We start from the raw sequence: 21894 nt of genomic DNA on the forward strand, positions 1-21894 counted from the left end.
TTAAGTTGATTTAACTTAAATACTAAGTTGTCACTTAGTATAATTTAACATTTCAGGTTGAATAAACTTTTTTTTTTGAGTTGACTGAACTTAAAATTTTAAGGCAAAAAAAACAGTGTAGTGGAAATAAAAAAAAAAGATTGTTTTGAGAACTGTTCACTGAATGGTTCATTGGGGAACTAAAAATGTTTCTTCTGTGGCATCACTGTGAAAACACTATTTTGGAGTCTATATATTTTTTTACTTTTAAGATTTCACTTCTAAAAAAAGGTTGTTTATTGGCATTTATGGTTACATTAAAAACTTTTAACATCCATGGAATCTTTCCATTCCACAAAAGACGTTTGTTTATTTTAACTGTTCACGGAAAGATTCTTTGGGGAATGATTCTTCTGTGACACCACTGTGAAAATTCTCTTTTGGAATCTTTATTTTTAAAAATGTATGACATCATTTGTGACTCTGGACCACAAAACCAGTCATAAAGGTCAATTTTTTGAAATTGAGATTTATAGATCATCTAAAAGCTGAATAAATAAGCTTTCCATTGACTGATTGTTAGGATAGGACAATATTTGGCCAAGATACAACTGTGTGAAAATCTGGAATCTGAGGGTGCAAAAAAAAAAAAAAAAAAAATCAAAATATTGGGAAAATCACCTTTAGAGCTGTACAGATTAAGGACTTAGCAATGCATATTACTAATCAAAAATTAAGTGTTGATATATTTATGGTAGGAAATGTACTAAATATCTTCATGGAACATGATCTTAATATCCTAATGATTTTTGGCATTAAAAAATAGATAATTTTGACCCATACAATGTATTTTTGGCTATTGCTACAAATATTTCTGTGCTACTTAAGACTGGTTTCATGGTCCAGGGTCACATATGAACTTAAAAGGTTCTCAAGGGGTTCTCTTTAAGGAAATATATTTTCTGCAGTGGAACCATAAGAACTTTTGTTTAGTAGACAAAGGTGTGTTCGATTATTAAAATGTTCTTCACACCGTGTTTTTTTAATAACTGTTCACTGAAAGTTGTATTTAGGAAACCAAAAATAGTTCATTTATGGCTAATTTTACGAGGGAATGTCTGCATTAAACTATTCCAACACTGCAAAGTTAAGTATTTTCCCAAACACCTAGCGACCGGATTCCTGTAAGATGGGTGAGTCACAGCGCTTGCTTCAACCTCAGCCCTCAGTCGGTTTTAATGGATACAACACTTACATGTCTGGATTGGGGAAATGGATTGAAAATATTCTTTCTTCCTGTTCTCCTAAGTCACAGAGGCCCTCCATTAAGTTTAGGGACATCAATCTCCTCCGGTGTAAGGCATACGCGGCTGACAGTGAGACGGGTGGGGGGTGACGGCCTATCTTCTTTTGAGAAAAGCTATAAATTCTTTCGCACCCTCAAAGCACTTGCCGTTCTCACATTGCCTTATGAAAAAAGGGGGCGGGAGGGAAGCGGGGGTTAAAAAATCTCCATCCATTCTGAGCTGGGGAAATTTACAAAACCATAGCTGTCCATCGCAGAACAGGATGTGCCAATTGGTGCGTGCTTTAACAGCAGTTACTGACACATCTGATGTACTGAGATTATCCGTTGAAAAGCAGCGCATAATGCACGTTGTTAGCTCTAAAAGGCTGCTTGTGTGCGTTAAATAAGATGGAAGCCGGCACATTTGCATTAAAAGCAAACTGAAGAATTTATAAGCAAATTTATCTTCACTGTTCAGTGTCTGCAAACACAGCAAATGACTCATGCGCCGCCTTATCCAATAATCATCTATGGCATCTATGATACATCCTGACTAAAACCAACAGAAACAAACAAAAGACCACTGACCAGTGCTTATTTTTATGTCCAGCAAGTGACATCATTAGAAAAATACTGAAGCTTAGGTACATTGTGTCTTGCATGGAGATATTTTGGTCATAGCAACCCTTAAAATGATTAAAAAACAAAATAAAAATACAACGTATGTGTGTGTATGTGTGCGTATTATAAAAAATAAAAATATATAAAATATTTTTATATTTTTGGAAATCCTTCCCTTAGTGTTTCCATTAAAAAACTTAAAACAAACCTGAAAAAATATGATATAGTGACACAGAATTTTGATATTATTTTGATATTAAAAAAATGTCAAATTAATTTTTAAATAGTTTAAAAATTACATAAAAATGTAAAAGAGAATATTTTAAACAATATTTTCGTATTTCCATTAAAAAACTTAAAACAAACCCAAAAAATATGACACAGTGATGCAGATAATTAGTTTTAGAATTATTTTAAAATGTTGATATTTAAAAAAAAAAGTGAAATAAATTTTTATATAGTTTAAAAATGACAAAATATTTAAAATAAAATATTTTAGTATTTCCATTTAAACAACTTAAAACAAACCTGAAATAATATGACACAGTGATACAGATAATTATATATAAATTATTTAAAGAATGTTGATATTTTAAGAAATGTAAAAGTAATTTTTAAGTTATTTAAAAATGACATAAAAATGTAAAAGAGAATATTTTAGTATTTCCGTTACAAAACTTAAAACAAACCTAAAAAATATGACACAGTGATACAGATAATTATAAATAATTTAAACAATGTTGATATTTAAAAAAATGTAAAATTAAGTTTTAAATAGCTTAAAAAAGACAAAAATGTAAAAGAGAATATTTTAAAGGATATTTTCATATTTCCATTAAAAGAAAATGAAAACAAACTTGAAAAATATGCCACAATGATACAGATAATTATTTAAAAAAAATAGTTTAATAGGTTAATTTAACATTTCAAAAAAGTAAATAATGTAATTATTTAAAAAAATATATTTAATTATTAAGTTTTTTATTTACTATTTTAGTTATTTATAATCACAGAAATAATTCTATTAATACCAAAACTTCAAACAAGTATTCTATAATATTCTGTAATAATTCTTTTTATGATGTGATGATATGTGATATACGTCTACGCATATACATATACATATACATATACATATATATATATATATATATATATATATATATATGCAGAAGACGCAAAATATATTCTTTCCTTCCTCACTGTAGCCATACATCCATGTGTTTTACCATAAGGACATAAGGTAAGACAATTGCTTTACATACTGCATTTGAATGAACTAAACAACTGCAGTATTTTCCTCATTTCTCCTTAAACATTTGCATATATTTACTTGTCTGCTCTTCATTCATACATTACACATATGAGTACGATGTCACAGGCACGTCTTTGTGTTTAATGTGATGGGTTAATGTCAGTTGCAATTTCCATATTTAAATCACAGAGTGAAGAAGCACGCACAGATTTGTCTTTATGCACACTGAAAAATACATTTTACATTTGCTTCATTTAGAATCAAGAACATAGTGCATTATCAAACATAAAATTACAAGTTTGTCATACTTGATTCAAAAACATAAAATAAAGTTTTGTAAAAACTAAAAATATAATTACACATTTTAATTTAATAATACATAAATATATAAAATATATCAACTAAATATACATTTGTAAAGTGAGACACAAATGCCCATATAAAATGTCAAATAAAAATATCATATCACTCAGATATCAATATTAATATATTCATATTTATAAAATAATGTTCTAAAATAATTAGTTTTTCTCCCTGCCTGCGCGTTTGCTTCCCTCCCTCTCTCTCTCTCTCTTTCTTTCTCTCAGCATCACTCTTCCCTCCCTCCCTCTCTCTCTCTCTCTCTCTTTCACATCTCCTCCCCCTTTCTCTCGACTCTGCATTTCTCATCAATGAAGCCTCATTTGAATAATGCGCGAGCACTTTGGACCGGAGCCAATCAGCTGTCAGAAGAGCATGATAAATCGCAATGCATTATTGATAATAATAATTACTTTGACATGCGCATTTCTACTCGAGGGGCTAATTTCCCCCAACCTGGAGAATTTCTAAAGGAGAGGGACTAAATAGTCTTACTATTCGCCCCTGATGGTTGTAGGTTACCATGTCGCGGCGCAAGCAATCCAAACCACAGCATATCAATTCAGACGAGCCCGCTTCGACAGAAAATGGTAAGTTTGTGGCGACAGAAACTAATGGGAACTTTGTTTATAATTTTGTACTCGTTTACTGTATGTTTCATTTGATAACTGGTTTATGAAATTAGGCGTCAATGGGATTACCAAACTTGATATTGAGGTGATACGGTTTTATAAATCGCTGGATTAAGCGAAAAGTTGTTTTATGCGTCAAATTTGTTACAAATGCGGTGAAACTTTGACGCGACAACTTAACATGAGTTTGAAGAAACACTGTAACGTTAGTGTGATTCATTTTTGTTTAGTTTGTTACTCAATTGTCTAGCTAATCTAATGTTTAGGAAGTCGGATGTTTTTTACGTTTTTACACAAGTCGACTTGTCGACTGTTTGTTTTCTTCACGTTTTTACCTTAATTAAAAATTATAATAAAGTTGTTTTTTGAGAATGAGAGAAAGGATGTAAGTTACGCATTCAATTTGTAACATTTATTTAAGTCCTTATGCGTTTTTGTTTCGATACATTGTATCACTTGCTGATAAATGTACACGTAAGTTATATTCCAGACTATGCTTGTGTGTTAATATTTGATGTGGCGTACTGGTATCACTGACCACTGTTAAACAAAGGTGCTCAACAGGTCGGCATGAAATGTGAGTCGCGAACAAGCTTGACCACAAAGCAATAAATCCCCCACAGTTTCTTTTGCTCGCATATGGAGATGTGGATGGGGGATGGAAATGAAGTTGTGTGTAATGGGGGTGTAAATGTAAACTACATGACTAGTATCTAACTAGGGTTATTCGTAAAGATGGTACAAATGTGTTTGATTATATATATGGACCGGGGATTGGGTTTGTTTATCAGAAGTTGATTTTAATTCAACTCAGTTGTGTTCTAAAACACTGCATGTGGAATTTCCTCTTAGTTGAGGTACAATCAGTGTGTAACACTGTGAAGGTATCAGTAAAGATACATTGTATCCCTTGTGCATTGATCAAACGCCCTCTTGTGGCGCGCCGAATAACGCGGAGGGGTTACAATGTATCCGTCCAGTTGTCTAACCCTAAACACATGGTTGAAACAAGATTAATTTCTGGCACTTTTTGTTTGTTCTAATTAAATCCTTTTAGGTTTTGGTTGCATCTCCACTGCCTTTTTTTTAGAAATGTAACCTGTAATCAAGTGTACTACTCTTTTCAGAGTTTTTTTTTTTTTCTTTCTTTTTTTAAACTAAATTACTCTTGTTTGCTTTGTCTCAAATGGAGGTGCTGTTTGCTTGTCTGCTAGCTCGGAGAACAATGCAGCTTGTTTTCTTTACTATTCAAGTTGTCTAGTGAACAATTAACACGTCCAGTTTCACTGTCAGAATGCTAACAGGTGGTCTTTCCCATTCATAAGAGATGATGAAATTTGCATTTAACAAAAGGCCTGTTAAAAGGGCCTTCCTAATGGTGCTGTGGCTTAATTTGATTTGCTTTGCATTTTCTGCAATTAGATTGACCAACTGGCTTCTTCACACTGTTAGCAGCATTTTTAATTCATCGTTAGACTGCCTAACAGCATTCATATGTTAAATGAACAGCAGTTAAGCATATGCTGTTTTATGAGCCATGTAATTTTCTTTTTATTGTAGAGGAATACAAGAACAGTTGAAGGAAGATGTCATTTTTGCTATGCAAATTTAATTTGTTTTTGTGGAGAGAACTCCTTTTTTAGTAAGATGTGGGTTTTATGTACTGTAAATGCTGCCCTCATCTGGTGGGACTGCATAATTGAAGACTGTATGTGGCTGCTTATAAAAGCAGCTTAAGTTTATACACCATGTGCGTTTTCTATGTTAAACATCTGTTCTGTGCCAACTAATCTCCAAATATGCCACATAATACATGATTTCAGAATATAAATAAGTGCCAAGTAAAATTAGACCACCTCTGTGACTTTATTATGCTTTGTCTTTTCAAAAGCGAGTTCTGATGGCATCATATTTGTTCCCTATTTACAACACATTATCCTTTAGTCTCGAATACTAAGTCATTTGTTGAATTTTGTTTCTTTGCTGCAGGGATCTTGCACAACGGTCAAGGTGAGGAGGATGGCAACGAGGCTAAGAGACGACGATCAGAGGAGACGAGGGTTTGCGACAAATGTTGCGCCGAGTTCTTCGATGAGGCAGAGTTTCTTGAACACGAGAGAAATTGCACTAAGAGTCAGCAGGTCGTGATTATGAAAGATGGTGACGGGAGTGAAGTGCCCCCTGAGTTCTCCCAGCATTCTCCGGGTGATTTCCTCGGTGATCATGGTGATCAGTCTAGCAGTCATTCGCTTTCAAAGAGTGCAGAGTCTGAGGAGATGGAAGGAGAGCTCATGCTGAACCAGGAGGACCCCTCAAATCATGATCAAGATGTGTCTGGTAGTTCAGACATGGGGTACATGGTATCTTCCAAATTGCAAGACTCTAATGTGACTCTTGAGTCCATGGCTGCTACTAAAGTTGCTGTAACCCAACACTCATCCAGTTCGTCCAGTCAGAAGTCTCCACCCCCGCAACCCCACCAAGACGCCCTTATCGCAATCCCCATGATCCTGGAACAGCTGGTCAGCCTCCAGCAGCAACAATTGCAGCAGATTCAGCTAACTGAGCAGATACGCATCCAAGTGGCCATGATGACACCTCAGAGTTTCCACTCCGCGTTGGGTGCCGCTGTGGATCCGCTGAAAGCACTGGGTGCGCATCTATCGCAGCAGCTTTCGGCGGCAGCCGCCCTCATTGGCAAACGGACCGGTTCCCAGAACTTATCCTTGGAAGCCTTAAAACAAGCCAAGCTACCTCAATCCACCACCATTCCCACATCCCTCGCTGGAGGTTTGGGCTCGGTACCCTTAAAAGCAGACTTGAAAGGACTCCCCGATTTAGCTAGCCGGCTTCCAGCGCTGCTTCCTCAGTCTCCAGGGGTTATGGGATTACAAAGTCCCTTTAATACCCTTGCAGCAAGCATGGATTCTTCTAAAAAGGCAAAAAGTAAAATCCCTGCCATGTCGGAGCCCAAAAATGTCTCTGGTGAACATATGTTCAAGCACAAATGCAAGTTCTGCGGGAAGACGTTTGGAAATGACAGCGCTCTCCAAATCCACTTGCGCTCACACACTGGCGAAAGGCCCTATAAGTGTAACATCTGTGGAAACCGTTTCACAACCAAAGGAAACCTCAAAGTGCATTTCCAGAGGCACAAAGAAAAATACCCACACATTAAGATGAATCCTCATCCCGTGCCGGAACACCTGGACAACATGCCGACAAACAACGGCATCCCCTACGGGATGTCTCTGCCTATGGAGGAGAACGGTTTTGCTGACACGAAACCAGTGCTGGGGCTTCCCTCGACAGGTCTCCATCCGCCAGTGCTCCAAGGATTCAAGCCCTCGTATGATGTTCCGGTAGGTGGGGACCTCTACTCCCAGAGGCCTTCTTCATCTGGCAGCGACGGTGCATCTATTTCTTCCGGCATGTTCGGTCAGGAGATGACAGGACTGGATCAGAGCAAAGATTCCTCTGAGGCTCTGGCTGGATTGCACCACATAAACGGCAACGGTCTACCTGGTGAAAATGGCTCTGGTACTGCAAAGCTTCAGCAGATGGTGGATGGCTTGGAAAAGAAGACCAACGACCCCAATGAATGTGTTATTTGCCATAGAGTGCTGAGCTGCCAAAGTTCCCTCAAAATGCATTACCGCACACACACCGGTGAGCGACCGTACAAATGCAAAATCTGTGGCAGGGCTTTCTCCACCAAGGGCAACCTCAAAGCTCACTATGGCGTTCACAGGGCCAACACTCCTCTTAAGATGCAACACTCATGCCCGATTTGTCATAAGAAGTTCACCAATGCAGTCGTCCTCCAGCAGCATATTCGTATGCATATGGGCGGCCAGATTCCCAACACCCCTCTGCCAGAGAATCAATTTGAGAGTCCTGAAGCACTGGATGCTAGCATGACTGAGGACAAGAACATCGACTCCACTGGGCATGAAGAGAGCATGGAAGAGCAAGACTTGGATTTGGACAATCAGGACAAGCTGAACAACTCTACAGAGTTCCAGCCTGCTGCCAAGGAAGATCAGGCTTTCCAAGGTCCACCATCTATGTTTACAGGCATTGCTGCCCTGGAGAACCACATGAAGAGCCTCACCTCTGCACTGAACCTGCAACGACAAAGCAGCACTGCTTCTGAGAGCGATAGCGGGCTCAAAGATTCTCCTTTGGGGTCTGGAGAAATGGATTACAAGAACGGACGCAGTCCGGCTGTTTCAGACTCTGTGTCTTTTCACTCTTCATCCCCTATCGATGGTCCCTTGAGTAATGGACAATCAAAATCACCAGAATCCACAAACCCAGATGATGGACTTAAATCCAGACCAGACTCTGACGCGCCTCAAGATTTTAGCGAAAACAGTGGAGCACTGGACTTGACATCAAGTTTTACTCCGAAGCCCATCAAAGAGGAGCCAGGCTTGTCCTTCCCCAGTGGCGAATTTGGTACGTTTTGTTACTTTCAATACTCTTAACATTTCCTCTTGATGCTTTGCCTATAAGTTTTGTTCTTCTCTCATAGGTTCTAGTCAGTTATCATTCATGAGGGTGCCTCCAAGTCTGGTCAAACTGGAGATGCAGATTCCTCCTGAGACTCCCATGGGTGCCCATGGCCTCTACAGCTCTCAACTGCCCCAAGGAGCTGCCACTCCTCCTGCAACTTCTAGTGCTCCTCGTCGCTCCACCAAGCAACATCTCTGCAATGCCTGTGGGAAGAACTTCTCATCTGCAAGTGCTCTGCAGATCCACGAACGTACACACACGGGCGAGAAGCCATTCGCTTGCACGATCTGTGGCAGGGCTTTCACAACAAAGGGAAACCTTAAGGTAAAGATGTCTTTTCGACTTCAAACTTTAAGTCAAAAATCTTGTGTATCTCGCAATAAGTCTTATCGAATCGTTTCCTGTTTTACAGGTGCATGTTGGGACCCACATGTGGAATAACACAGCAAGGCGAGGCCAACGACTATCGTTGGATAACCCAATGGCTTTGATGGCCATGGGCACTGAGCCCAAGATGAATCCAGACATGCTGCCGCCCCCAAAGGATTTGATTCCCCCACCGATTAATTTCGATCCGTCGATGTGGAACCAGTACGCCGCTGCCTTCACGAACGGGCTGACTATGAAGACCAATGAGATTTCGGTCATCCAAAATGGCGGCATCCCTCTCCCAGGAAGCCTCGCTGGAGGTCCTTTAGTAGGCTCTACTGGGGGAATAACCAAGATGGAGACCTCTCAGATGGGCATCCCTGGCACAATTGCAGAAATGGAAAAGAACGGCTCTGACAGCATAGCAAAGTTTCCACATTTTATGGAGGAGGGTAAAGTGAATTAGTAAGTAAAAGGACTACAGATAGACATTCCCAATCAACGGTCTGCCTTGTGCTGATTGGCTTATGAGCCTGCTGAAATGTCAGGAACTGAGCTATTTATTAAGTCTTTAGTTGGTACAATCAATTGCTTTTAAGAAGTTGCAAATTTACAAACCCTTGTTAAATGAGCCTGCACCCTAAAATGGGCCATGCCTTCCCCTACATGCTATCGATTTACTTCTAGTTGAATCTGATCTAACTACTGTAGTTTTTCCTTTTCTTTCTCTCTCTAATATATGCGGGTATTTTGTCAGTTTTGTTTCTAGAAGTTGAATGTAAGTCTTACTTGAAATAGCTTTATTCCAGAGCAGTCTCATTAGTGATAGGACACTCTTTTTGTGAGCTCTATGACCCTCAGGACACGAGATCTCAATGTTTTAACAGTTAACACCTTGTTCATCTCTGCTTGGCTACTCATGGTCCTGTTGTTCGTTGTGTTCCATTAAAGTTCACTAGTCACAAATAACATGCATAGGTGTTTGTGGAATATGTGCCTAGATAAATTGACCATTCCACACAATCTACTGACGATTACGGTTTCATCGATGGACATGATGAGTAGTTATAGGTTTATTTTGAAACTGGATTTCACTAAGTTATTAAAAGTTTTTGACCTGATATAGTTTCTATTTGCGCTTAATACCAAAAATGATTTAGCTAAGTGCCTGTCTTGGAGTGCTTTTCTCTCTCTCTCCTTTGTTTTTTGTTTTTTTTTGTTTTTATTTTATTTTATTAATTTATTTTTTTTCTCCCCTCACCCTTACAAAACACCACAGGATTGTAATAAAGGCCTTTCTTTTTTCTTTTCTTTTTTTTTTTTTTTTTTTTTTTTTTTTTTTATTTAGACCACAATATGCTATATTTTTGCATTTAACTACTTCTCTTTAAGATGTCATTAATTATTCCTTTTTTGAAAGTGATTTAAAAGTCATTTTTTGCTTTCAGTGATCTTTATCAAATATTAGAGTCGCTTTCATTCGAGACCTTTTAATAGGAGGTCAAAAGGCCGGTATAATACTGAAATGCCTAATCATTCCTTGCACTTTATTTTTCCTCATTCTGCTAAGATCTGAAGATATAAACCAGGCTTATGCTGTTTATTCTATGGACATTTGTTTCTTGGGCCCGTCATTTACAGATCATTTGCTTGCTTGCTGCCGTTTTAGGACCCACTGAGTTTTAGACTTCTGTAAATTTGCCATTTACCATGCATTTTATACTTGTGAGCTAAGCAGGCATGCATAACTTGTCCCAAAATATCAGTCATTCTTATTCTGGGAAAAAGTCATGGTTTGCTACGCAAAAATGTGTGTTGTTGTGGGGAAATGTTGTTTTTTTTTTTTTTTTTTTTTTGTTTTTTTTTCTTCTTGAAATCGTAGCCATGCATTCTTGAGTTAAAGGAATGAACTTGTGTGTATGCACGCAGAGTATCTAAACCGTAAAGACTTTACGCTGGTCAAATTTCTACCTCATTTAGAATTTTTTTTTTTTTTTTTTTTTTTTTTTTTTTTTTTTTTTTTTTTGCATTGTGTTTGGAGTTATGGTCGCATTTGTGCCCCGTAACCTGCTGATTTCTGTAATATAATGAATGTATCGCCAGACACTTTGCACAACACTTGTTCAGAATAGGCAGACTCCTCCTGTACATTCTCTTTCTAATATGCATTTACCAAGTTGTGCCTTTTTTCTAGATGTACAAAAAAAAAAAAAAGGTGGTGTCAGATCTTGGTTAAATGGGGTCGTGTCTGTATGATTGTTCAAATGTTGAGTCTGTTTTAGGCTTGTTTACAGTGTAGACTTTTTGTAAATGTTTGCTTTTTGTTTGTTCCCTTTCCGTTCTGATATTTTGAGAATAAAACCAAGGATGACTTTTCCAAAACTTTGTTCTGTGTCTAAATCAACATGCCGTCATTACTGTTACAGATGAGACGTGAAGACACTGAGGTGAATAATCGAGCACGAGGGACGCTTGTCTAAACTGATTATAATGCACTGGGAAAATGCTTTTTATTATCATTATGTTTTCTAAGCAGAAAACATGACTAAGTTATTTGTTTGCAATGAAGGCAAAATTAATCGATGTCATTTAAAGGCGTCTGATTTTATTTTAAGTTGGTCTAATAAGAAAAAAAGGTATTAAATATACATAAAACCACAAACTTTTCATACCATGTTACTGAATGATTAAAGTGCTATTTCCCTACAAAATGTATTGTGACTTTATATGGCTATTTATACAAGGGTACTGAAAAACATGTACCATTTAGATAATGCATTCAGAAATACAGTGGAACTGATGGTAAATGTCTTGTTTGTTTGTTTTTTTAGTTATTTACAAGAATACCATAGTATTGGATTGGTTTCTGGATATTTTACTTTAAATGTTAATGTGGTCAGAACGCATACAGTTGTCTAATGTTTGTCACAAGTTAAAAAAAGTATACACTACCTGTCAAAAGTTTTTGAACCGTAAGATTTTTCATGAAGCCTCTTTCGCTCACCAAGCCTGCTTTTATTTGATTCAAAGTACAGCAAAAACAGTAAAAATATGAAATATTTTTACTATTTGAAATGACTGTTTTATTTTAATATATTTTAATATTTCTGTGATTTCAAAGCTGAAATTTTAGCATCATTACTCCAGTCACATGATCCTTCAGAAATCATTCTAACATGTTCCAGATTTTTTTTTCAGGTTTCTTTGATGAATAGAATGTTCAGAAAAACAGCATAAATAAACAAATAAAAATGATTAAATAAGTAACTGACTCCAAGCTTTTGAAAGGTATACTGTATAATGTTACAAAAGCTTTTTATTTCAAATAAATTTTTTTGGATCCTTCTATTCATCAAAGAATCCTGAAAAATGTACTCAACTACTTTAAATATTGATAATAATAATGATAAAAAAAAAAAAATAAAATTCTTGAGCAGCATATTATACAATGATTTCTGAAGGATCGTGTGACACTAAAGACTGGAGTAATGATGCTGAAAAATCAGCTTTGAAATTACAGGAATAAATTTTATCTTACAATATATTCCAATGGAAAACAGTTATTTTAAAAAATAAAAATATTTTAAAATTGTACTGTTTTTGCTGTACTTTGGATCAAATCAAATGCAGGCTTGGTGAGCAAAAGAGACTTTTAAAAAAAAAACAAAAAATCTTACTGTTCAAAAACTTTTGACTGGTAGTGTCTGTATAATGCCTACATAAGATAAAAACCGGATACAACTAGTTTGGTGAAACTAGAAAATATTTACTATGTCACTGAACACAATCTTATATCCATTGTGAAGTAATTCTAACTTAAATATAATAATGCATAATAATAAACATTGAGAACAATGCCTGTAAATAGCCGAAACACACATCCCAGCGTGCTGACCGGTTGTGTCCCATCATGCTGAACGCGCAGCCCTACCCATCAGCCTCCGCCCAGCGTACGGGGCGACTGTTGCTCCACTGCGGACAACAATGACGGACAACATTCCGCTGCAGCCCGTCCGACACAAAAAACGACATGACAACAAACGAAGAGACGGGTAAGAATACGAAACGACGATAAATGACAACAAAAACGCGCCGGCTGGAAAATGGAGGCTTGTTTATGGATGATATACGGCGGATAGCATGGAGGCTAACGACCCAGCAAGCCTTAACCCGCAAAATTCTGTTTATAACGACATTATATCGCGACGTCAAACTGATTACCTCAGTTTCCTCTAATTATATTTAATATATCATTAAATATTCGCTATGAAGATGTCGTGTAAGAGTCTTGATATTGTTGTATGTAACGTGTGAGGAGAAACAAGTGTACATCCTTGTTCCGGGACACAGGTGAATTGTTGACAAGGATGTGTCACAGTATTTCAAGAAATAAGGAGAAATCTTTCTCCCTATGCGGTCTTTTAGGCTCTTTTTGACCATATATTGTCGGTTTAATGCATTTAAGGCCTTTTTTGAGGGTGGGCGACACTTGGCACCCTGATAATGCTTTGATAGCAAGAAAATTCTCAGCTATTTATAAGCACTTACAAATAAAACAACCACAGTTTACATTAAAAATTACATAGCTTCTATCAGCTAAGCTTTGTTATGCTTTCACTAAGCAAAAAAGTGCCATGCATGTACCACGGTAGCACCATAGCATTCTTTTAAATGCCTAGGAGTGCTATGCAAATACATTGCACATGTATATTACACACACACACACACACACAAAACCCTAAAAAACATGACATGAAACTGCACTTTTAATTCTTTTGAATACATAATAGAAAATTGCATTAATTATTCTTGAACTAAAGTGTTTAAAGAGACAAGGTTACATTAAAACTATATATTTTAACATTAGATGTTCAATTTTGATGTTATATCAATTATTGTTATTTAGTCTATGCAGTATTTAATGCGATTACATGATACGTGACTGTAATTACATTACAAAAAAAAAAAAAAACATGAAAAACATGAGACTGCTCTTTTAAATCTTTCAAATAAATAATATAAAATTGCATAATTTATTCTTAAAGTGACCGAATGATTTAAAGGTTGAAGGTTACATTAAAAGTAATACCATTTTAGCATTAGATATTACATTTTGAAGTTAAATCAATTATTGGTTTATATAGAATTGTTCTATATTCTATACAGTATTTAATGCAATTACATGATACGTAACTAATAATAAAAAACAACTAAAAAACATGAAAACTGCATGAAAAACATGAAACTGCTCTTTCAAATAAATAATATAAAATTGCATAAATTATTCTTGGACTGACCGAAGTATTTAAAGGGACAAGGTTACATTAAAACCATACATTTTAACATTAGATGTTAAATTTTGATGTTATATCAGTTATTGTTTTATATTGAATTGTTCTACAGTTTATACAGTATTTAATGCAATTACATGATACGTAACAAATAAATTACAAGAAAAACCCTAAAACACATGAAAACTGTGTAAAAGCCATTGAACTACTCTTTTAATTATTTCAAAATAAATAATATAAAATTACTTAAATTATTCTTGAACTGACCAAAGGATTTAAAGGTTGAAGGTTACATTAAAAAAACATTCATTTTAACATTAGACATTAAATTTTGATGTTATATCAATTATTGTTTTATATAAAATTGTTCTATACTCAGAGTTTAATGCAATTACATGATGCATAACTGTAAATAAATTACAAAAAAAAAAGAACTAAAAAACATGAAAACTGCGTAAAAGACATGAAACTGCTCTTTGAAATAAATAATATAAAATTGCATAAATTATTCTTGAACTGGCCAAAGTTAATGTTTAATGTTATATCCACTATTGTTTTATATAGAATTGTATATCTATGTTCTATACAGTATTTAATACAATTACATGGTATGTAACTGTAATAAAATTACAAAAAGTAAACTAAAAAACATGAAAACTGCATGAAAGACATTAAACTCTTTAAACTCTTTAAAATCTTTCAAATTAATATATGCAGTTTTATATTATTTTTCTTAAACTGTCCAAAGTATTTAAAGGTAGAAGGTTACATTAAAAATATACATTTTATCATTAGATGTTAAATTCTAATGTAATCAATTATTTTTTTAAATAGAATTGTACCACAGTCTATACAGTATTTAATGCATACATGAGTAACTAAATAACTAAGTCCCTTTACTTTTTTTTTTTTTTTTAATGAAAGTAATAGGGTAGATTTGTTTAACATTATTAAAAATGATATAAATGAGCACAACATGTCTGTTAAATGTAAAACTGTAATCCTGATTTTGAAATTTTCAAGACAGATATAGCTCATGTACTCCATTTTTAAAGAATATTTAAAAAAAAAAATTCAATTCATGTCAGTTTATTTTTGTTTCCTACAAGCGTTTGTCATTCAGTTATGCTTCACATATACGGAAGTACAATACCCAATATATATAGTTGCTGATAAGAAGTTGTTTGATGAAGGTGTTGGTAAGAGGTGGATGGTGAAAGCTAATATTTACTGACACGGTTTTGTTGCTTGCATAAAAATATTTCTGTGGTTGCAGTGGAATTCCAGTATGTGGATGTGAATTTTCTTTGTGTAAAGAAGTACTTGCTTCACATTTCTGTATTAATTGAAGCGCTTTGTGAATCAAGCCAACGTGTAATGCTCATAATGGATGTTGTATACTCAGGTGCTGCCCGTGGTCCAGATGCTGCGGAGGGGGAGATTTTCGTCCTCGGACCGTGTGGTTGGGCCATCCAGAAAAGAGAGAGCAGAGATACCCAAGAAATGTCATAAACAACCAGAAATACAATTTCTTCACCTTCCTGCCAGGGGTGAGTGACCGTGAACGTTCAAAAAGAGCCAGAGTCAATGTTGAGCAATGGTCAGTGTTGCTAAACATGTTCCTTAATTGCTCTGGTGGTTAACAGAGTCACCCATGACCTGTTTGAAACATTTCGGTTGATATTGTAGGTTTTTTTTCCTGATTTTTCTTCAGAAAAACTCCAAAGTTTAAGTATATTACGAATTAAAAAAATTCTGAGGCTTTTCAAAGCATGTTGCTTTTGTGATCAGAGGTGTGATTTTAGACACTTTCTGAGTTCAGTTTAAATTCAATTTAAATTTCGAACTCCCTAGCAACCACAGAACGCCTTCGCATCAGTGTAGCAATGCCTTGGCAACCACCCAGAACAGCTTAGCAACTCAGCCTAGCGGCGAATTTTGCACAAGCGCCACTTGCTTTTCACTGCAGAAATACAAATCTCGTTTTCCCATGCCATGCCGAGTGCCACTTTAAAAACAACCTTGACCGGATTGCTGTATGGAAAAAAATATTTTTGCATTGCAAATGCCTTCTGCTTATTTTGAATGATTTGAAGGACAAATGATAATCGGAGTTCAATTCTGAAAGTTTTGTAAATGAGTACCAAGAACTCTGGCATATAGCGAAAAGCAAACAGCGACGTGGTTTAATGTAAATACTTTAAGCTCTGTTTGGCATCGTCAAAACAAATACAATTTTTGCTGAACGATGGTTGCTACGTGAGCCAATATGTGTTTCATAGTTGATGGAAATATGTTGAATTTAATTTGAAATTGTTTTATTAATATGTACTATGGTAGCGTGATTTTTTTGAAGCACGATATAGAAATATGATATACAATACAGGGGTCAGTAATTTTTTATTTTTTTTTTGTGTTCTTTTGTAGAAAACAACACGTTTATGCAGTAACGACACATTAAATTTGTCAAAAGTGACAGTAAAGAGATTTATATAATATATATACATATATATACATATATATACATATATACATATACATATTTATTTATTTACGTTTTTTTTTTAATCTAAAAGATTTTTTTATTTTATGTAAATACTGTTCACTGTTCAAAAAGCGTTTGCTCAGTTTCAGAATTTTTGCAAATGGTTAAAGATTTGTATTTTTATTTTTTAATTAATTCATTAATTTAATATTTTTTTTACATATTTAATGCAATTTATTTTATTTTTGTAGTGTTAATTCCAAATTTTATTTTGGACCAAGTCTTATCGACTTTGCTGACACAGGTATATATATATATAAAACATATATAAACAACAATATAACTACAAGCAAAACAAACAAATAAACTACAAATTTATTGTTGGCTGTATTATTTTCTTTCTGGTTTTTTTTTTTTTTTTTTTTCTCTTTTTTAACATTTATTTTTTGTTGTAGATGCAATACTTTTTAACATTGTTCTCACACTACTAGACTTTCACAAAAAAAAATATAGAGTAGTATTTTTTGGTTAGATTTTTTCCATAGATATAACTTTACACAGAGATATAAGATATAAAACATTTGTTCACTTTCAGAATTGTTTAAATTATTTATTAATTATTTTATTTTTTTTACATTTTTTTAAGCAATATATATTGTATTTTTGTAGTGTGAATTTTGTATTTTATGTTTTAGGACTAAAACTTATTGACTTTGCTAACACAGGTTATACTTCCCAAAAATATATTTCCTTTTTCCCCCCCCCCAACATTTTTTTTTAGATATTTTTTATTTTTAGTTTTTTTTAAGTTATTTGTTACTTAAAGATATTATATTTTATTTTTTTTTATTTTATTTTATACTTTGCTGACACAGGTTATACTTCCCCAAAAATGTTTTTTTGTTTGTTTGTTTTTGTTTTTGATAAAATGACTGATCTGCAAATAACTGATAAATCTTTTGTTGCCTGTATTATTATTAAATCTTGCATTCAATCTTCTTGTAAACTTATTTTCTTTCATTTAGCAAATGTTTTTTATTATTTTTTTATTATAACTAGCTGATTGTAGGCCTCATTGATCTGAGTTTATGCACCTCAGTTTTTGAGTAAATATTACCAAAATGATCTACAAATAATGCTTTCTTTGCTCAGTCAGTTCTAAAGTTCTAAAAAGAAATACAAAACCATTGCTAACTAAAAGAAAACAAGTTGACAAAAATATTTAATTTTGTATTCATTAAGGAACAATGAAAAAATGTATTACAGTTTTAATATAATATTAAGCATCACAGATGTTTTCAACATTGATAATAATAAGAAATGGCAAGCAACTAATCAGCATATTAGAATGATTTCTGAAGGATCATGTGACACAGAGGACTTGAGTAATTATGTGAAAAATTCAGCTTTGCAACACAGGAATAAATTGTATTTTAAAATATATTAAAACGGAAAACAATTATTTTGAATTGTAATAATATTTCACAATATTACTGTTTTTACTGTATTTTTGATTAAATAAATGCAGCCTTGGTGAGCATAAAAGACTTCTTTTTGTGTGTATGAATATTCAATTCCATGGTATATATCATAGTATAATTATTTTTTACCAAGTTTTGTTTAAACTATGAGATATAAAATAATGTCACATCTGGTTTGAACTTAAAAATGTGTTTCTGTCATTTCACTCATCATCATGTGTTTTTGTTTACAGGTGTTGTTTAACCAGTTCAAATACTTCTTCAACCTGTACTTTCTGCTGCTGGCCTGCTCACAGTTTGTGAATGAGCTCAGATTAGGAGCTTTATACACATACTGGGTTCCTCTGGTGAGTCCAACCACAGTTTTGTTATAATAAATAGCCCTATTATTAATGTTCATATTTAATGCATTTTTGCTTTACTTTTGATAAGGGGTTCGTTTTGATTATTACGATCGTGAGAGAAGCCGTCGAGGAGATGCGATGTTTCCTACGTGACAAAGAGGTCAATTCACAGATCTACAGTAAACTCTCCACAAGAGGTGAGCCATTGTTTACACTTATAAAGCATTGCTGAAAGTTTGTTTAACTTTTTAGTTTTTGTAGATTTATTGTATGAAGCTGATTTCTTATGCCTTGATTTGTTAGTGAAATGTGTGTTGTAAATGTTGCGAAGCGAGCAATCAGCTGGAGAGTTATTTGCTGTTTTTGTATATTTTTAATGTTCGCGTTCTATTGTTTGCCGTAGATTTGAATGTTGATTCCAATGCAATGATTTGTTATGTAAATGCCTTGTAATTAGCAATCAGTTTTTATTGTTGTTTGTTGTAGACCTAAATGGTTTTTAGGTTTGATTCAGTGCACATGGATTTGTAATGTAGGCAATAAATGTGTGTTGCAAATGTTTGCAGCGAGCAATCAAAGCCCAGATTGAGGTAGATTGTAGATGCAATACTTTTTCAAGTTGTTCTCATACACATCAGTGTTTTTGTGAAAGTCTATCAGTGTGCATTCAATTCAAGATATAGATTTGTATTATTTGGTTTGATTTTTGCCATAGATATTAGTGCGGTCAAACGATTAATCGCATCCAAAATAGAAGTTTTTGTTAATGTGTGTGTGTATATTATGTATATATAAAGACACACATACTGTACATAGTTTGAAAATATTTACATGCATATTTATATTCACATAATTTATATTATATATAAATATATTTATACATTTTTCTTAAATATGTATATGCGTGTGTGTATTTATATTTACATAATAAGTATACACAGCACACACACATATATTATGTACACAAAAACTTTTATTTTGGATGAGATTAATCATTAATCATTTGCTCACTTTCAGAATTTTTCCAAAATTTATTATTTAATTTAATTTAATTTAATTTAATTTAATTTAATTTAATTAATTTATTTTATTTTATTTTATTTTTTTAAAGCAATTTGGGACAATTTTTTTCCTTTTTAAGATGTTTGGTTAGGTTTTAGTTTGTTTGTTTGTTTGTTTGTTCGTTTATTTGTTTGTTGTAAATGCAATACTTTTTTCATTGAATGTCATTCTCGTATATATATCAGTGTTTTACACATTACGTGTGTTGTAAATGGAACTATAAAACATTTGGTCACTTCAAGAAATTCCCCAGTTAGTAAAATATCTTTTATTTTATTTTATTTTATTTTATTTTATTTTATTTTATTTTATTTTATTTTATTTTATTTATTTTTATGCAATTTATTGCATTTTTGTGTGTGAATTTAGAATTTTATTTTCAGACTAAAACCTATTGGCTTTGATGACTGGGGTTATACCCCCCCCCCCCAAAAAAAAAGCTTCCACTTTTTCTTTTTCTTTTGTTTTCTTTTTTCTTTTAAGACTTTTGGTTAGGTTTTTTTTAACATTTATTTTTTATTGTACATGCAATAATTTTTAACATTGTTTACATACATGTCAGTGTTTTGTATCTAGTAGTGTGCATTTTGTTCAAGATATAGATTTGTTATTTTTGTTGAGTTTTATTTTTTTTTTTTTTTCATTTTATTTTTTGCCAAAGATATAGCTTTACATGTTTGTTCTAAATGGAATTATAAAACTTTGCTCACTTTCAGAATTGCAATTAGTTAAAAATCATTTTATTTTATTTTATTTTATTTATTTTATTTTTTAAAGCAATTTATTTAATTTTCGTAGTTTTTTTTTTTTTTTTTTAATTTTATTTTCAGATAAAAACTTATTAACTTTGCTGACAGTTTTTACTTCCCCCAAAATTTTTTTTTTTTTTTTTTTAAAGGTTATTTTTGTGACTTTTTTTTTTTACTTTATTTTATTTTTTTTTTTAATTATTTAATTAGTAATTAATTAGATTTTTAATTATTATTATTTTAATTAATTATTTAATTATTTATTTATCTTTTTGATCATTTTTGATATACTTGCGGTATATCTGGTCAAAAATGACCAGCCTACAAGTACTTGATTATAAGTTTATTGTTTTCTGCATTATTATTAAATCTTGGATTCAATCTTTTTATAAACTTATAAACTTTCTTTTTCAAATTGGTTGATCGTAGGCCTCATTGATGTGAGCTTATGCACCTTCTCAGTTTTTGAGTAAATATTGCTAAAATTATCTACAAATAATCCTTTTTTTTTTTTTTTTTTTTTTTTTTCCTGATTCAATTAATCAGTTCTAAAAGAAAATACAAAACCTTTACTAACTGAAAGAAAAAAAATTATATTTGGTGGTAATATAGCACAACACAAAATTGACAAGAACACCACATGAAGTACAGCACAAGTAATTGCTGTGTCATTAAAATTTGCATAAAATAGAAAAAAAAAAAAAAAAAAAAAAAAAACAGCAACAATTCTTTGCTGCCTTTTATATTCATATGAGGTTTGCTAAAGTATGCAGATGCATCAGCCATAAAGCAAACTGCTGTTTGTCTTTAATTTGAGGTAGGGATGTAAATTGTATCATATACCGGGGGATGAAAAGCATCTGACAATAAAAACTGAAGAGAACCTCCTGTCGTTTCCATCACATGCCTTGCTTTGATCTGGCAGGCTCTCTTCTCTCATAAAGCCGGCGTATACGCGCTCGGCAGTAACGGCCTCCATATAAGGCTCATAGAGCGGAGCTGTGGCATTTGCTGGCTACCTGGGAGGGCTTGTGATTGCCTGGCCCAGACCAACAGGCATGAAAAACATCAAAGTTCATCATATTTAAACTGGCCCTCAACTCGTTTTTTTAATAGACTCACACCATTAAAGGTGGGTGTGGGATTTATGGTCGCAGGTCACACCTTCCGGAGCAGAACACAGTTTTTCCTGCTTTCTGGAAGTTGGAAATTTAACGGGGCGATACCAAATGACCAACCTGTAGGGAAACACTGTAGTTTCTTGAAAAAGAAAGTAGGTGATACGGATAAAATATAGATTTAATTGGAGGAGTAGTTGATCAAAGCCCAATATAACCAACCCTGGTTTAAATGTTTATTTGTACAAAACAAATCTGCAACAATAAAGACCTAAGTGCAATAAAAGTGTGCTTTTATTCTAAAAAGAATGCGCATATACATATGTGCTAATGTCTTACATA

At 33.5% G+C, this 21894-nt stretch overlaps 2 protein-coding genes across 2 annotated transcripts in view; both read left to right on the forward strand.

Moving 5' to 3' along the window:
- Positions 1-3931: 3931 nt before the first annotated feature.
- On the forward strand, positions 3932-10196 carry sall4 (spalt-like transcription factor 4). The gene is made up of 4 exons (XM_051096985.1): positions 3932-4093; positions 6125-8596; positions 8673-8977; positions 9066-10196. Exons 1-4 carry the CDS (start codon positions 4027-4029, stop codon positions 9486-9488), a joined length of 3267 nt encoding a protein of 1088 aa, XP_050952942.1. The 5' UTR covers positions 3932-4026; the 3' UTR covers positions 9489-10196.
- Positions 10197-12930: 2734 nt separating this feature from the next.
- LOC127155037 (probable phospholipid-transporting ATPase IIA) overlaps positions 12931-21894 on the forward strand; it is a 75488-nt gene continuing 66524 nt past the window's right edge. The window contains exons 1-4 of the mRNA XM_051096986.1: positions 12931-13074; positions 15719-15863; positions 18513-18626; positions 18712-18820. Of these exons, the coding sequence (XP_050952943.1) occupies positions 13007-13074; positions 15719-15863; positions 18513-18626; positions 18712-18820 (436 nt within the window). The 5' untranslated portion in view covers positions 12931-13006. The remainder of the gene's footprint in view (positions 13075-15718; positions 15864-18512; positions 18627-18711; positions 18821-21894) is intronic.

This window comes from Labeo rohita, chromosome 23, assembly GCF_022985175.1.
Source record: "Labeo rohita strain BAU-BD-2019 chromosome 23, IGBB_LRoh.1.0, whole genome shotgun sequence".
NCBI classification, from domain to species: domain Eukaryota; kingdom Metazoa; phylum Chordata; class Actinopteri; order Cypriniformes; family Cyprinidae; genus Labeo; species Labeo rohita.

Coding starts and splice junctions, on each gene's coding strand:
- sall4 (XM_051096985.1), top strand. CDS start 4,027: ATGTCGCGGCGCAAGCAATCCAAACCACAGCATATCAATTCAGACGAG. Junction 4,094..6,124: donor GCCCGCTTCGACAGAAAATG/GTAAGTTTGTGG, acceptor TCTTTGCTGCAG/GGATCTTGCACAACGGTCAA. Junction 8,597..8,672: donor CTTCCCCAGTGGCGAATTTG/GTACGTTTTGTT, acceptor CTTCTCTCATAG/GTTCTAGTCAGTTATCATTC.